At 52.5% G+C, this 17,969-nt stretch overlaps 1 protein-coding gene across 1 annotated transcript in view; it reads right to left on the reverse strand.

Moving 5' to 3' along the window:
• DPP10 (dipeptidyl peptidase like 10) overlaps positions 1-17,969 on the reverse strand; it is a 561,648-nt gene that overhangs the window by 265,126 nt on the left and 278,553 nt on the right. Inside the window, exon 5 of the mRNA XM_084808348.1 lies at positions 4,551-4,625. Within this exon, the coding sequence (XP_084664474.1) occupies positions 4,551-4,625 (75 nt within the window). The remainder of the gene's footprint in view (positions 1-4,550; positions 4,626-17,969) is intronic.

Genomic DNA, 17,969 nt, shown 5'->3' on the forward strand with positions numbered 1-17,969 from the left:
TCCTGGGTACTTGGTGCAGCACCAACAACGACTTGAGGGTTGGGGAGGAGTGGTTGCCATGGTCTATAGGAATTCAATCTCCCTCTCTAGGCTTCCTGTTCATTCGAGTGTGGATCTTGAGTGCCTGCACCTTGTGTTGGGTACTTGGGAAAGATTAGGGATTCCACTGCCCATCAGACTCCCTGCCTCAGCTGACAGAGGTGGTCTCGGACTTGGTGTTGAGGACCCCTAGGATGATGGTTCTGCGGGATCTCAACTTCCATGCCGCTGCTGCTGTATTTGGGGAGGCGCAGGATTTCATGGCTGCCATGGCAACCATAGGGCTGTCCCAACATGTCATGGCCCAACACATGTAAAAGGACACACACTTGATTGGGTTTTCTCGACTGGGCAGGAAGATGGTCTGAAAATGGGGGAATTAACATCTGTCCCCTTGTCATGGTTGGATCACTTCCTACTGAGGATTAGACTCTCAGCAGCCTTTCCCCTCTGCAAGGGTGGGAGACCTATTAAAATGGTCTGCCCCTGAAAGGTAATGGATTCTGATGGATTCCAGAGGGCACTAGGGGATTTTTCTGCTGGTATGGCTGGTGCTCCTGTCAAAGTCCAGGTCACTCTGTGGAATGCAGAGATGACTAAGGTGGTTGACACAATCATGCCCAAGTGCCCTCTCCCCCCAAGCAGAGCCCAGCCAGCAATTTGGTATACACCTGAGCTGAGGGCAATGAAGAAAGAAGGGAGACAGCTAGAACGCAGGTGGAGAAAAACTCGTGCTGAGTCTGACCAAACTAGGGGTGTACAGATTTCCCACCATCTGTTCTGGTGGGGAATCCATGGGGAGGGGAGGCGATCCATTTCTCCCCGCCCCCCCGGAATCCTCCAGAACGGTTCTGCTCCGCTTGGATTCTGGGGGGGGGGACTGGCTTGGGGGCGCTTACATTCCCTCCTGCCAGCCAGAGCCATTCACCTCCTCCCTGTCTCTGCTGATTGCCATGTCTTAAAAAAAAAAAAAAAGAACGTTAACAACTATAGGCTGGTGGCCAATATCCCCTTCCTGGGCAAGGTGCCTGAGCGGATGGTTGCAGGACAGCTCAAGGCAGTCTTGAATGAAACAGATTATCTAGATCCATTTCAATAGGGCTTCAGGCCTGGTTTTGGAATGGTAACTACTTTGGTTGCCCTGTGGGATGACCTCTGCTGGGAGAGGGGCAGGGGGAGTGTGACCCTGTTGATTCTGCTGGATCTCTCAGCAACTTTCTATACCATCAGCCATGGTATCCTTCTGGATAGGTTGTCTGGGTTGGGACTTGGAGGTAGGGATGTATGAAAGTCACTTACCTTTTCGAAGGGTGACATTCGCGGTGGGAGGAGGCGCTCCGTTCCTCCCCCCGAAATTCTTGGTGGGGGGGGAGGCGCCCCACCCCTCCGGCCAACATTCTGGCCGGGGGGGAGGTGCCCCGTCCCTCTGGCCGCGAATCCTCCTTGCCGGCTGGGACGCAAATGGTGGCAGCCATAGCCGCCGCCATTTGCGTCCCTGCAGTCAGCCATTATAGGCTACGTAAATCCTTACGTAGCCTATCATGGCTGACTTTGGGGGGGGAAAAAAGCACATATGCAAATGGCGGCGCCCATGGGCACCGCCATTTGCGTTCCTTATTTGGGCACGTGTAGTCTACGTAAACATTCACGTAGACTATGGCAAAAATAAGGACAACGCAAATAGCGTTGCCCTTATTTTCGCCGTAGTCTACGTAAATGTTTACATAGACTACACGTGCCCAAATAAGGAACGCAAATGGCGGCGCCCATGGGCACCGCCATGTGCGTACGCGCTTTTTTTTTTCTTCCAAAGTCAGCCGTGATAGGCTACATAAGGATTTACGTAGCCTATCATGGTGTTTTTTGAAAATCTAGCCGTGATAGGCTACGTAAATCCTTATGTAGCCTATCACATTTGCTTGAGGTTTTTTTTTTTTTAAACTCGGAAATGGCGGCGGTGGCAGCCGGTCGGAAGACCTACTGCCGCCGCCGAACCGCCGCTGGGAGCCGCCAGTGCCAGGGACATTCACCAAAGGTAAGTCCCATCCCGGGGGGCGCGGGGGGCTGACCGTTTCTCCACTAATTTCGGGGGGCCGAATGCGTTGGTATTCGGCCTCCCGGAGATTTGTGGAGAAATTCTCCGCCATCCCTATGAATGAGCTCCCTAGAGAGGTTTGGCTGGTGCCTACGTTGTTCTCCCTCCGGCACAAGGTGAAGATCTTTTTATTCTCCCAGTATTTTAGCTTCTTCATCTTTTAGCTCTGGTGTTTTAAATCTGCATTTTAAATCTCTGCATTGATGCTAGGTTTTATTCTGGTTGTACCGTTATACTTAGGGGTGTACGAAACCCCACTTACCTCTGTCCGCAGGGGTCCACGGGAGGGGGTAGGCGATCCAGACCAGTGCGCTGGGGTCCGTGGGGGGGGGAGGCGATCCATCCCTCTCACCCGGAATCCTCCCTGGCTGGCTCTGCTCCACGGCAAGGCTGCAGAGCCGCCAGCCGGGGCCAGCCACAGCCAGACTTCCGGCCACAGCCAGGCTGTGGCTGCAAATGGCAGCTGCTACGCCAGCCACCATTTGTATCCCTGCCAAGCCATAATAGGCTATGTATCTATGTAGCCTGTCACGGCAAAATGCAGGGACACAAATGGCGGCTGCTACGCCATTTGCGTCCCTGTCTTTTGCCATGATAGGCTACATAGATACTTACGTAGCCTATCACGGCTTGGCAGAGACACAAATGGCAGCTGCTATGATACCCCTCATAGTACCCCTCCAGGGGGGGTAGTCCATTCTGCCACGGACTCACTGGAGTCTGTGGTGGAATTCTCCAACATCCCAAGTTATACTGTGGTTTTAAGCTTTCATATTTTGTATTGTTTTATGCTGCACTGCATGGTTTTAATTTCTGTGAATTGCCCAGAGAGCTTCGGCTATTCAGCGGTATAGAAATGAAATGAAATGAATAAATAAAATAAAATGAGTCTGCAATCTACACACTTTGCTAGGAGTAAATTCCATTGAATTCAATGGGAGTTAGTAAATGTGTATAGGATTATGCTTTACAGCTTCCCATTTCCAAACTGTGATAGGAAGGGGAAAGGGAGGATTATTATTTCGTAACAAGTTCACCTTCACGAAAGAATAGTTGTGCCCAACAAGACACCACTTGCAATTTGAAAACCAAGTACTGCTCTAAACCTTCTTTTTTCAGGGGTCCCAAATATGTTCTGTCTGTAGATCTGAGGACCTATACCAGGGCAACTTGTGGCCCTCCAGATGTTTTGGCCTACAACCCCCATCAGCCCTAGGCAGCATAGCTAATGGTGATGGATGATAGGAGCTGTAGGCCAAAACATCTGGAGGGCCACAAGTTGCCTACCACTGACCTTGGTGACCACTGGACTTTGTGACAATCCTGGATAAGAAACTGCCTGGGAACTCTGGAAACTCTACAGCCCTCTGAGGTTCTTGAAAGAAAGGCAACACAATATAACTAATAAGACAACTAGAAAAACACACAAGCAGAAGTCATTCTTCAGCTGTTGTTTTCCTGGCTCTCAGCAGCACTCGCGATGTGCCACACTCGAGATGCTTGCTGCAATTTGTCATATACAATATACTCTAACCATGTGAACGTATGAATACACATTATGGAGAATTGTCTTGATTGCAGAATAAGGGCAATAGGAACCATACTTCATGCCACATAGCATGCATTCTTGGTTGCAGGCTATTTTTAGAGGAACACATTCATCACATGACATGTTCAAAGAATGTGGTGGCAGAGTTTTAACATGAACTGTAATATGGCAGAGTATTCAAACATGCAGCCCACTCCTACATTCTGAAGTGCAGAGGAAGTGCTACAATTAGTCTGAGTTAAGGATTATAACTGACAGTACAATCCAGTACATGCCTGCGCATAGTAATTCCCATTATATTCAATGGGACTTACTTACTCCCAGATAAATATGTATAGGATTGTAGCCTGAAGCTGCTATTTGTCCTTGCAGGAGAAAATATACAGGTACCGGTACGTTTTTCTCTGTAGAACAATTAGCAGAGTTGGATTAATTCTAATCAGGAAAATGACATGGGGTGGAACGCCCCCCTCAGTGTTGTGGTCCTGATCCAATTCTCCCTCCCTCCCCACCCCAGCTGCTATTAACATACATTCATTCATTCATTCATTCATTCATTCATTTATAGCAGGATATCTTGATCACCACATCTTGTTTCACGCACAGAATTACACTACTTTGTAAACATCCATTATCCAAAGACATCTATCAGGACAGTCACACATAAATGTTATTATTCCAAAGTCAAGTCAAACCAAACTAACCCAAAAAGTAAATGGAATCAAAGCTTTTATCTGATTTCATTAGCACAGGAGTTCACTAATACTAGACCAAGAACAAAAGTATTTTTTTCATAATTAAAAATATTTTAGTATATGCTCAGACTTCTAACCATTCCAGTACTTCCTTGTCCAACTACTAGCTTACCTGTTTGATGTCATATGCAAGGAGAACATATTTTAAATCTGGAGATACTGAATATCTTGATGCTTTGAAAGTTACCTATGAAAAGAACACAGTGTTGGTCATTTTGTTACATGAAATACACTTCGCTTCAGACATTTCAAATACATGAATGTTTAAAGACATCACAGGAAGCAAAGCTCTTAAAAATAAACACAATTTCAAAGGTAATTGGCAATATGACATTGTTCAATATGACATTTGCTGTTCAAAGAAATAAAAGTTTTCAAATCCCACCCTGTGTAAGAAACCCTTTGAATGTACCCTATAATATCTCTTTGGATCGCAGTCAAACTTTCCGATTTTAAAGTAAACGTGATATCTAAATAATTACGATTATATCTGTATGCTACTACAAATGTAAATAATTTAAATAACTGCTGTCAGTTTGTTTGCCTTGATATTTTGCAGAAGAAGGCAACATGACCCCTGAGAAAACTGCAGAAATATCAGACAGCTATGTATTTGTTTCTATTTCTTTGCATGATCCAAACATTTTACAGAACACAAGTGTGTGTGTGTGTGTGTGTGTGTGTAGGTTTCCAATCTTCAGTGGTGTGGCAAATATAGTAGAGGAGAAAAGAGAAAGAAGCATTATCAAACTAATACCGCTTTATATCTAGATGAGAATACATGACACTCAATTGAATTCAAGGCTATAATTTAATCAAGAGGTAATGGTGGTGTCAGAATGAATTTAATGGATCTGATGTAGAGAGAGGATCAGAGTATACTTGAAGCAACAGAACCACTGAATGGAATTATTGTATGTGTATCTGAAGATGCTTCCTATCTAAAGAACAAAGAGGTCAAGCATGAAGCATTTCAAAAATGCAGGGAAGATGGAACAAGTATCTCTCTGTAGCTAAACTGCTAGCATTAGAAATAAAAAGAAAAACATAAGGAAAAAGGAAAATGTCCAAAATGCATTATGCTCACATGTGTGCTAATGTCTCTTTGTCCCACAGAAATGGGAATTTGGAATATTCAATAGGATCCTAAAGAAAGCTTTCACAGCAATATTGCATTAACACAGCAATCCTATGCATGTTTACTCAGAAGTAAGCCCTGCTGCATCCTATGAGTCTTAGTCCCAGTTAAGTGTGTTTTAGATTGCAGCCTTACTGTCTGTCCTACTGAAAGTTCCTCCCTCAGCTGTCACCACCTCCAGCCATTCCAGTAGGCTGTGCTGAGAGAGATGAGAGGTAGGGGTGTACAGATTACTCACCTCATTCCGGTGGGGCTGTCCACTGGGCGGGGGGAGGTGATCCGTCCCTCTCCCCCAGAATCCTCCCCAGCCGGCTCCGCTCTGAGGCGAGCCTGCAGAGCTGCTGGCTGGGCCCGCCTGCAGCCGGACTTCTGTCCGCTGCCAGGCTGCGGCCACAAATGGCAGCTGCCATAGCAGCCGCCATTTGCATCCCTGTGTTAGCTGTCATAGGCTATGTATATATTTACATAGCCTCTCACGGCAAAGAGCAGGGACGCAAATGGAGCCCGCTACACCATTTGCATCTCTGATCTTTTCGTGATAGGCTACATAAATATATACGTAGCCTATCATGGCTAAAGCAGGGACGCAAATGGCATAGCGGCCACCATTTGCGTCCCTGCATTAGCCATGATAGGCTACATATATATTTACGTAGCCTATCATGGCAAAAGGCAGGGATGCAAATGGCATAGTGGATGCTATTTGTGTCCCTGATCTTTGCCATGATAGGCTACGTAAATACTTACATAGCCTATCACGGCTAAAGTAGGGAGGCAAATGGCAGCCACAGACCGGGGCAGCGGACAGACTGGACAGCTGACAAAAGGTAGGGTCCGTCCCAGGGAAATTTTGCAGGGTGGCGGGGGGATTGCTCCGTTCCGCCATGGAATGGAGCAATCCCCATTTAGAATCTGGCCTCATTGGAGTCTGTGGCAGAATTCTCTAACATCCCTAATGAGAGGGCAGGGCCATTCCACCAGCCCTGCTGAAAGACTTATTTTTCCCCCTCTTCCTTTTTCTTTGTGTGCCATGTCTTTTAGATTGTAAGCCTGTGGGCAGGGACTGTCTTATTTTGTTGATTTTGTTGATTTGTAAGCTGCTTGTCTGAGTTGATTTGTCTGAGGAGCAGGATAAAAATACTCTACATAAATAATTAAATACATAAAGTTCAACCTCCTGCTGCTGCATTATCACTCTTCTTCTTCTTCTTCTTCTTCTTCTTCTTCTTCTTCTTCTTCTTCTTCTTCTTCTATCAATATCTCCTTTTACTTTATCTTATCTGTGTTGAGATAAACATGGCCCATCCAGGAAATTCCTGACTTGTGTGGCGGATCACTTCCTCCTACAGAAAGTAGAGGAAGGAACTAGAGGATCGGCTATCCTTGACTTGATCCTAACCAACAGAGATGACTTAGTGGATCAAGTAGCAGTTACAGGAACTCTGGGGGAAAGCGACCATGTTGTACTTGAGTTCTTGGTTCTAAGGGAAGCAAAAGCTGAGTGTAGTCAAATGCGTACCCTTGATTTTAGGAAAGCTGATTTTAATAAACTCAGAACAATGATCAGTAAGGTCCCATGGCAAGCGACGCTAATGAGAAAAGGAGTCCAAGATGGGTGGGAGCTTTTAAAAAAGGAAATTCTTAAGGCACAATCACAAACAATTCCAACAAGAAGAACGGGTGGAAGACAACAGAAGAAGCCAATGTGGCTTCACAAAAAGCTTAGGGATGACCTGAAAACAAAAAAGGACACAAATAGGAAGTGGAAAGAAGGCCAAGTAACAAAGGAAGAGTACAGGCAGATAGCACAGAATTGCAGGGATGGCGTCAGGAAGGCTAAAGCTGAGAATGAGCTGAGGTTAGCAAGGGATGCTAAAAACAACAAAAAGGCTTTCTTCAGCTACGTGCATAGTAAAAAGCAGAGGAAAGAAATGGTGGTTCAGGTATTAAATAAGGATGGCAAAATGATAACAGATGACAAAGAAAAGGCAGAGGTGCTCAATTCCTACTTTGGCTCAGTCTTCTCCCCAAAGAGGGTCTATGAGCCCCCTGGCAAAAGTGAAGTACAGGCTGAAGGGGCAGGATTGCAGCTTGAGATCGATAGGCATATGGTCAAGGAACACCTAATTACTTTGAATGAGTTCAAATCTCCAGGGCCAGATGAACTGCATCCTAGAGTCATAAAGGAACTGGCAGAAGAACTCTCAGAACCACTGTCTATTCTCTTTGAGAAATCATGGAGGACGGGGGAAGTGCCAGATGACTGGAGGAGGGCTAATGTTGTCCCTATCTTCAAAAAGGGTAAAAAGGAGGAACCTGGGAACTACAGACCAGTCAGTCTGACATCAATCCCAGGGAAAATTCTGGAGCAGATGATAAAGGAATCCATCTGGAAGCACCTTGACAACAATGCCGTGATTACTCGAAGCCAACATGGATTTGTCAAAAACAAGTCCTACCAGACAAATCTGATCTCATTTTTGGATCAAGTCACCTTCCTTGTAGACTGTGGGAATGCTGTAGACATCATATACCTCGACTTCAGCAAAGCTTTCGACAAAGTGCCCCATGATATCCTGATGAGCAAACTACCTCAAAGTGGGCTAGATGAAACAACGATCCGGTGGATCCACAGTTGGCTACAGAATCGCACTCAAAGAGTGCTTATCAATGGGACCTTCTCAAACTGGGGAGAGGTCATGAGTGGGGTACCACAGGGCTCAGTCCTGGGCCCAGTGCTCTTCAACGTACTGTGCTTCAGTGCTTTTATTAATGACTTGGAGGAGGAGGTGCAGGGAATGCTGATCAGATTTGCAGATGACACAAAACTGGGCGGGATAGCTAATACTTTGGAAGACAGAAACAAAATTCAAAGTGATCTGGACAGACTGGAGCGCTGGGCAGAATGGATCGGGGGCCTCAGCACCCTGGTCCCAGCGGACAAGGTGAATGATGCTACTTGGGTCGCTGCTGACGGATCTGCCTCAGGTGGGTGGGCTGCCTCCAGCGGTAGTGTGCTGCCAAGGTGAGCCTGCAAAGAAGAGGGGGAGGCCGCAATGGCGCCCAGACGCGCTGCAGACAAGGTGGCTGGGCGATGCTTCTATGGCATCCAGATGCACTGAACCCACTGTGACCATGTTCTGATCCCCAACCGGCAAAGTGGATGGCGTCGCTTGGGTGACAGGGGATGAGGAAGTCGCAGGAGAAAAGAGCCCCTCTGGGGGCAGTGGGCTCTCGAGAATAGCTGGTGAAGAGGAGGTGGAAGCTGCAATGGCATCAGATGTGCTGAAATAGAAAAAATAGCCACGTTGGGTCTGTTGACGCATCCTTTCGGATTGGACCGCCGTGGTTTTCCTAGGCCTGGCCAGGGGAGGGGGAGGAATTCCTGAGGAACACTCAGCAGCCTCCAGGTGAGCAAGGATTAAGGTCAGAACTGGGCCCACCTCTGCCTCAGACCTGGAGTTGGGCCCAGGTTGAGGTCTCTTGGCAGCGGGCCCTACCCTTCCCCCTCCTTGCCCATGGCCCTTCTTCTGGGGCATGATGCAAGAAGGTGGAGTTCAGGGTCGGTGCTTGGTATCAGGCTGCCAGAGGCCTAGCGCCAGGGAAAATAACAAGGACCTAGGTCCCAGTGCAATACTCCAACCACTACTCGGCCAATCCCTGAAAGCACAAACGCAGGCAGGGGCGTAAACCCACAGGAGTCAAGATCTAGAGAGGGCTAACCAGCAGGACCCCAGGTCAACCAAGGCAGCACGTATAGCCTTTTACTGTAGGGCGGAGGCAGGCCCCTGTGGGCCGAATGCCTGGCAAGTGCAGGCAGGTCACTGTCCACCCCCCAGGTAGGACAACGCCAAGGATGAACGGCCCGTATAACTGCCAGATATGAATGATGGGGGGGATAGAGAAGGCATGCACTGAGTGCGTTGCTCACGGGAAAAAGTATTGCATTATATATATTTAGTAATTATCATTATTTATTGCATTTATATGCCGCCCGTTTACCACTTGCAAGGAGCCCAAGGCAGCTTACATTATCCTCCTCATCTACAATTTCACAACAACCACCCTGTGAGGTAGGTTGGGCTAAGAGTCTGTGACAGGCCCGTGAAGTCACTCAGTGAGCTTCCATGGCTGTGTGGGGACTAGAACTAGGATCACACGCCCCCCCCGGCAAATGCACTCGCAGCTACACCGCATTGGGTCTTGTTCGCTAATGCCCCTACAGCAGCGAGAACAGCTACTGAAAGGAGCAGGGGCCATTCACCGCGGAAGCCAGCGGGCGGGGAGGCGAGGGGCGTGTGCACCGCCGAGGAGGGCCAGCGAACCTGGCAGCGCACAGCGAGCCGGAGGCGAGGGGCAGGCGCAGTACAGCAGCGAGCGCTGATGCCCCCAGAGCCACAGCCAGACCCAGCGAGAGGCTGCGCCTCCCAGCGCGCCAAAGGCGGGAGGGTGCGGGCGCCACAGCCACGAGCGCCGGCGCCCTCGGAGGCGCACCAAACACCACCGAGAGGACCACCCCCCCAGCAAAGCAGGAGTGGAGGGAGGGGCCGGCGCACCTGGCAGCGTGGCAAGAGGGCCGCGCCTCCCGGCGAGGGGCGGGCGCAGCGCAGCAGCGAGCGCCAACCTCCACAGAGTCGCGGCCAGACCCGGTGCAGGGCCGCGTCTCCTGGCGAGCCACGTCTCCCAGCGAGCCTCCCTGCAAGGGTTGCGCCCTCAGAGGCACGGCAAGCGCCAGTGAGAGGGCAGCCCGCCCAGCCATTAGGAGGCGAGGGGCACGTGCGCCGCCGAGGGAGGGGCCGGCGCACCCAGGAGGCACAGCAAGAAGGCTGCGCCTCCTGGTGAGCCGGAAGTGAGGGGCAGGTGCAGCACAGCAGCGAGCGCCGACGCCCCCGGAGCCGCAGCCAGACCCGGCACAGGGCCGCGTCTCCCAGCGAGCCGGAGGCGGCGGGCGCGCGCGCCGCAGTCGCAAGTGTCGCGCCCCTGAGGCGCGGCAAATGCCGGCGAGAGGTCCGCCCCCAGATCAAGCCAGAGGGGAGGGTCATGCGCAACGTAGCCGCGGGCGCCCCCCTCCGAAGACGCGGCAAGACCCAGCAAGGGGCCGCGTCTCCCGGCGAGCCAGAGCGCCAGCGTCCCCCCGGGGGCGCGGCAACTGCCGGTGAGATGGCCGCCTGCCCGGCGAGACGGAGGCGAGGGGCGCGCCCGCCGCAGCATCGAGCGCCACCACCCCCGGAAGCCCAGCAAGCGCCGGTGAAAGGGCCACCCCATCTGCGATCCGGAGGTAAGCGGCGCACACGCCACAGTGGCGAGCGCCAGTGTGCGTGCCACAGCAGCGAGGCCGGTGCCGATGAGGCACATGTGCCGCTCAAGCGAGCGCCAGCACCAGACAGATTGCCAGCTTCAATCTCGGGGGGAGCGACGGGATGGTTCTGCTGCCAGCCACGAGTTGGTCGTCGCTTCCAGGTCAGCTGCGAGAGCGAGAGAGCTGGTTTGGAGGGGGCGCAGAGCTTAAGAGGGCTCTGCCAACTCCTCCCCTGCTTGGTGGTGCCATGGGGGGGCACCCAATAGGCAGCAGCCACCTCTTCTCACCCCACCCGCCCGCAATGTCCCCCCCCTTTTGCCAGACAAGCTGGCGCCGGGGTTAGGGTATATCTGCGCACCCAAAGCCTCGCTGACGTTGAGGCCTAACCAGAGCTGAGTAGAGGGGGACTAGTACTTCGCGGCAGGGTGCGCGTGCTCTGGCACGGCTCCATCATGGCCGGCACTTCCCTCCCACGCACGCCAAGGTGCCGCGCCGTCATTCGCCCGCCCCTCCCTCTCCCCGGCTGTGGCGTGCCTGTGCCGCCGCGGCCCCTAGGTTGCTGGCCCTTCCCGGCAAGGCAGTTGTGTGTAGGCGCCGCCCCCCCCTCAACCGGCGCTTGCCGCCTGGGCGGGCGCGCCGGCAATTGTGCAGGCGCGTGCTCAGTTGCCGCGCCGTCTTTCTCCCCTGTTGGGGCGCCGGCAGTCACGGAGGCCGAGCGCCCGCCCCTCCCTCTCCGGCTGCAGCGTGCCTGCACCGCTGCGGCCCCAGGTTTGCTGGCCCTCGTGGCGGGTCGCTCATGTGTGGGCAGTGCCCCCCCCTCAGCCGGTGCTTGCCGCCCTGGCAGGAGTGCGAGCGGCAGTGCCGGCGCGCGCTCGGGTGCGACGCCGGCTGGCCCGTTCCCCAGCGTGGCGCCGGTGATTGCGGCTGCTTAGTACCCCCCCTTACCGCGGCCCCGAGTCCCCAGCATTCTCGGCGGGGCGTGCGTCTCCGTGCACCGCCCCTCCTGGGTGCAGTTGTGGGGTCGGTGTGAGTGCCACACGGCACGAGCGTGCGCACAGCGCTGATGGCTGCCGGCACTTTCCGGCCTTGGGGGGGGTGCCAGTGCTTAGAGCGATGGCGTGCTCGCCCACCTTCCTTTCTGTGAGCACTCGTCCGCCCCCCCACCAAAATAATAATAATAAATTAAATAAATAAATAAATAATTTTTTAAAAAACTGCGGCCAGTCGCCCCCCCCCCCCGCCGGGGGGGAGCGCCTGCTTGACAAACCAGGGGTCCCAGGTCTGATTCCTGGCACCTCCAGGCAGGGCTAGGAAAGAATCCTGCCAGAAAACCCTGGAAAGCCATTGTTGCTGAGCAATGTTGGCACTCTTTGGCTGGAGGGAGCAATGGTCCGGCCCAGTATAAGCCAAAAAACAAACAAAACACTTTTGTTCTCTCTGGTGGTTGCACGGGCCTGGGTGCCAGCTCTTGCTGCCTCCCGCGAGCGTGGGGAGCTTATGGCGGCAGCACGTGCATCCCCCCCCCCAAAATACACAAACAAACTCAAAAATACACAAAACAAACAAAACAAAATAAGCACCTGGGTACGCCTGCACTTAGGAGCGGCTCCCGTGGCCGCAGGCCCTTGCTGCGCCTCTTTGGCGCCGGGATGAAAGCAGACAGCAACTGCGCCCCCTACTTCAAAGCCACTGTGCTATAGTTAGGGATGGGGGAGAATTTCTCCCCGAAACTTCGGGAGGCCGAGTGCCAACGTATTCGGCCCCCCGAAGTAGTTTCGGGGAGAAATTCTCTGCCCCCCCGCCCCCCCCCCCCCCGGGATGGGACTTACCTTTCCTGAATGTCCCTCCCAGCGGCGGGTCCCGGTGGCAGTTCGGCAGGTCTTCGTCAGGGGCGGGGGCGGCAGCCGGTCTTTCGACCGGCTGCCGCCACCGCCATTCCAAGGAAAGTAAAAAAAAAAAAACCGCCCCCATGATAGGCTACGTGACGATTAACGTAGCCTATCATGGCTAGATTTGCAAAGTCAGCCATGATAGGCTACGTAAATCGTCACGTAGCCTATCACGGGTGACTTAAAAAAAGAAAAGAAAAGCACGTACGACTAATGGCGGCCCCCATAGGGAGCCGCCATTCGCGTTCCTTATTTGGTCGCTATTTGTGTTGCCCTTATTTTCGCCGTAGTCTACATAAAGATTTACGTAGACTACAGCGACCAAATGTAGCTTTTTTTTTTTTTAAGTCACCCGTGATAGGCTACGTGATGATTAACGTAGCCTATCATGGCTGACTTTGCAGATCTAGCCGTGATAGGCTATGTAAATCGTCACGTAGCCTATCACGGGGGCGTGTGTTTTTTTTTTAACTTTTTATTTCGCGGCCGGGCGAGGCGAGGCGCCTCCTCCTCGGCCTGAATTTCGGCCGGGCGAGGCGGGAAGCCTCCCCCCCGGCCTGAATTTCGGCCAGGTGAGGAGGGAAGCCTCCACCCCCGGCCTGAACTTCGGGGGGAGCAGCGAAGCGCCTCCCCCCCACCGCGAAGCAAGCTGCGAGACCAGGTAAGTGACTTTCGTGCACCCCTAGCTATAGTGGCTAGGGTGTTGGACTGGGACTTGAGAGTCCCAGGTTCTAGACTCCTTTCCGGGGGCATTGTTTAAGGCTGAGCCCCTGCTGGGCATGCAGGAGGTCCCAGGTCCAGTCCTGGCATTTCCTGATAGGGCTAGAAAAACTCTATCTGAACCCCTGCAGAGCCATTGAGTGAGCCACAGATTCTCCACCCCTGCCCTATAAGCAAATAAAGTTAATGGCTAGACACACGGTGCCTTAACCGTGAACACATAGACACATACAGAGAGAGGGTCTATGTTTTTGAGCTCACCTCTCTAGCCGCTGCCAGACACTGAGGGTGTCCCGCCCCCCGTCTGGCGGTAATGGCGGCACAGTCGCCTGTTGCCCAGGGTGCCCTGTGACTAGCCCACTGGAACCTCCTGCTATGTGCTTTGACCCTTGCCGCATTTACTTCTTGGAGTGGTGGTTGATGTGTTGGACTGGTCCAGGCACACGGGCCCTTGTTTCTTCTTGCCAATGTCATACCAAGCTTACCTCACTTTCTACATCATGCCCCCCTTAGAAGGGCCAAGGTTGAAAGATCGAGAAAGGTTGGGCCCCGGAAGAGTAGGGCCCTGCCTCCCATCCCCAACAGTCCGCTACCAAGGCCCGATTCTGAGTTAGATGATGAAACGGACCCGGTTTGGGTGGCAATTCTTGCTCAGCATTCTTCAGGGATCCTGTTGGTCCAGCCTAAGTGAACGTGACAGCAGACCCAATGCTCGCTACTTATTTCTATTTCAGCTCATCTCTGGGTTCAGTGCACCTGTACGCCATTGAGGTCTCCATCTCGCCTTCGCAGGTTCACCATGGCAGCATTCCACCACTGTAGGCAGTCCACCCTCCTGCGGCATCTCTGTCAGCAGCGATCCAAGCAACATCCTCCTCCTTGGGGTTTCGCCCAGGCCAGGCGACACACCACAGCTGGAGGCAGTCCGCCCTCATGGGGCATCTCCATCAGGAGCACTACAAGGAGCATCGCCTCCCTTGCTCTCAGGGACCCAGACACGGCTGCCCTGGATATGGGTGAGATGATTGCACCTCACCCCAGTTGTCCAGTCGGGTGACCTTCAAGGCCGTGGTGTTGCCGCCTTAGGTTACCTCCCTGGGGCGGCTGTCCCTCCCAATGTCATCTCCCTATAGGATGCCCGGGCCACTTATAGTTCCGCCAGTCACACCCCAGTAGCCCCAGCCACTTAATGCAGCATCTTACTGGGTTTTGGCTGGATTAATTTAGGATCCCCCGCCTGCCCCCGCCTGTTCAGGCATCCACGTAAGGGACATATCAGATCCCTATGTTAATCTGGTGAGTTGTTTTGTCACCAGGGCTACTCCTTCTCGTAATGTCTTTCACCTGAGGAGGTGTTTGAATGGCTTGTTGAGGCCTCTCGCAGGAGGGCCGCCATTGCCCTGCTCTGCATAAGGATCTGTTGGACCAGGACCTTTCGCTCCAAGTGTTGACTCCTTCCTAGTCAGGATTGGCAACAGATCTGGCAGTGGCCACACTTACCAGGTGGTCTCGTGCACTGGTCCTCGGCCTGTGGCGGGTCCGCTGCTTCAGCACTGCTATCTGTGCAGGGAATAAAGCCACAGGGGCACATACTCCCAGGACACGTGCAGTTTCCGTCGTGAGTGCTCCCTTGTAGCAGTCAGTACTCATGCACCTCTTGTCCAATGCCCAGGGATGGGGAGGTCCCCCTTGGAAAAGCCGAGACAGTAGGAAGCTCTGGATGGCCCATGCCTAGTTAGATTGGCACCGTTACTCCGGCTTAAGACACTACCCCAACTGGGGGAACGCATCTTAATTTGGAACTCGGTTTATGCTAGGTTCTAAGCAGTTAACAGGGCAGTACTGGCAGAAGGGTTTTAGCCCCCCCTTTTTTTCCACACCCCGTTAGCTACTCTAGGGATCTCCCTTCTCGAAATGGTACCCAGGAAATCCTCTAGGGAGTTTATCCTGATTCGTAACCTCTCTTCCCTGAGGGCCAGTCAGTTAATCACAAGATCCCTGATCATCTCTGCTCAATGTGACACACCTCTTCATGAGGCAGCTGTCTTGGTCTGGGATCCTGTCCACGGGTCCCTGAGGGGCATGTGCTACATGGAGTCCAAAGACAGTGGTCAATGTTCTGACCTATTGCAAGTATTGCTCCCCTTTACTGTTCTTCGGTGCCCATTACCTCACAAAGGCTGATGGCCTGTCTTCCACGGCAACATTTGGTGAAGCCTATCCGATACACTTAGGTGTTATTCTCACTTCCCTCAGGACAACTTTCAGGTCTTTTAAGCACAGCTCCAAGCAGTTATACATCAGGCATGGCTTCAACTTAGTAGGGCTTTAATGGCACCTCCTTCCGGAAGCGTGAGCCTCTCCTCAAAGCCGGACTGTGGACTCACATGGTTCCGCTGCTACCCCATGGGGTTTCAGATTCTTAGGGCAGGTCCGATCATGCTGTGGATAGTGGCCTGTAGAGTGGAGACTGCTGCCCCCGCCAAGCACATTGTGGGATGACCTTATAGCTAAGTCAGTAACACACACCCCCTTCGGTATGACAACATGACCATGTTATTCATTCTCCGTCCTCCTGAAATTGGAGGGTCATGTCATGTGCCAGTGTGTTCACGCTCCAGAGTCAGTGTTACAACATCTGGTTCTGGCTCCACCATGTGCCGGGTTAGGCAAACCCAATTGTCGATGCCTTGTCATGCAATTAGGTCAACATCTCCCAGGGCTTAGCCCTGTGGGTGCTCCATTCCCAGATCCCATCCTTGCAGTACTATGGGAGACCGGGATACTGAAGCCAGGCATGCCAGCCAGCATTCCATGGCTCTCTGTACAGAAGCCGCCTGCGACAGAGCAGATGGGGTGTGCCACACATTAGGCAAAGCCTCAGTGATAGGATTCATGGCCATTATCTATAGATCATTGGCCACAATTTCATGTCTCCTTAAAGAACAACAGAATATTTGGGACCATAAGTCGCAAGCTGGCCAATTAGCCTTCGGCCCACAAAGGTGGGTTTCACTGATTCCATGTCAGATTTTAGGTTTCGGCGTGCAAGATAGTGTTGGGCACAGATGTTGCCTGCATTAGTAAATTAATCACCCTCTCTCTCCGGATACCCCTTTCGGGCTCCAGGGGTAATGGCCCTCCATTTGAGCTTTCCAATAAGACTTTCCCTGTTCCACGTAGCAGCCTTAACAGAATGCAGGGTTGGTCTGGGCTCACAAGGCCGACTCGTCCCGGAGGGCCTCGATTTGCTTCAAGGTACAGGTCTGGCCCAATGTAACCCATTTACATATTTGTGAGCAAACTGATCGGTATGGCAAGGGCACGGCAGCGGCCCACGGCCAAACGCAAGTCAACGGATTATGCTCTGGTGGCACCTTATGGGTTTTATGGAGTGCCACGGGTCTGAGGAGGGGCCCCCGTTTTTTATCAGTTCAACGGTTTACTGTTGACTGAAGGGCAATTGGGCAGTTCCTGCATTAGCTTTACCCCGCTAGGCCTAGGTAATTTGCAGTGCAGAACCCACTGTTGTTACATGGAAGCAGTCTCCATGGCAGCCTCTGGAGATTTCTCTCTCAGGCATGTTACGACATTTCAAATGGGGCTTCTCAGCATTTCGGCCTGCATTCATGAGTTGTCCGCTTCTTCCTGATGCAATTTTTGCTTTGCTGGCTCTAATGTGCTTATTCCTTAGGCCAGCAGACTCGTCGTACGCCGCTAAGGGTGCTCTTACATGGGCACGTTATGATGTCTGGAGCTGCATGAAGGCATGTATGTCGTCTTCAGACTTCAGCTTCTGTCACCCTGTCACATTAAGATCCAGTGGCTCCATAGATGTAGCATACGGTGGGAGTCCCCTCCTCACTCTGTCCCACCAAAGTTTGTCAGTCTTCCTCCGCAGGTCCAGGTGCTGCACATTGGAGGGAATGACTTCTGCTGTAAGCCAGACAAGGACCTGATGGAACAGGCCTTGGTTGAGATGCAGGTGGTCCGGCATACCTGGCCGGAAGTAGCCTATAGCAGCCCTCACTGCTCCCATGGATCAATGGAATGGAATGACGTTGCCAGTAGCAGGGCACATCTGAAAGTGCACAGAGAATTGGCTTATTGCCAGGTGAATGAGGTGTTGGATTCACCACCCACCAGGGAATTCTGTGGACATGGAGGGAGCGTTACAGGTGGGACGGTGTCCGCCTGTCTCATTTAGTGAATAACATATGTCTGTCTGATCAGCAAAGGGGCCTGCGGGAAGTTCTTCTGTGCAGGTGGGGGGAGTTTCACAAGCTCTAGGCTTGTGACTCCTGTGGCGGCTAGGACGGGCAAAAACAGGAAAGTAGGGATGGTGTGCATGCAGAGGCACCTTGTGGTGACAGGTGACGCCTGAGGGCCCCCCGAACGGGTTGTGTGGCTCGGCGGGGGGATAAGGGTTGCCTGGGAGACCAACCCTACTCACTCACCCAGGTGTTGTGCGGCACCAGGTCGGGG

This window comes from Heloderma suspectum, chromosome 1, assembly GCF_057233095.1.
Source record: "Heloderma suspectum isolate Gila_16-S chromosome 1, 16-S_ref, whole genome shotgun sequence".
NCBI classification, from domain to species: Eukaryota; Metazoa; Chordata; class Lepidosauria; order Squamata; family Helodermatidae; genus Heloderma; species Heloderma suspectum.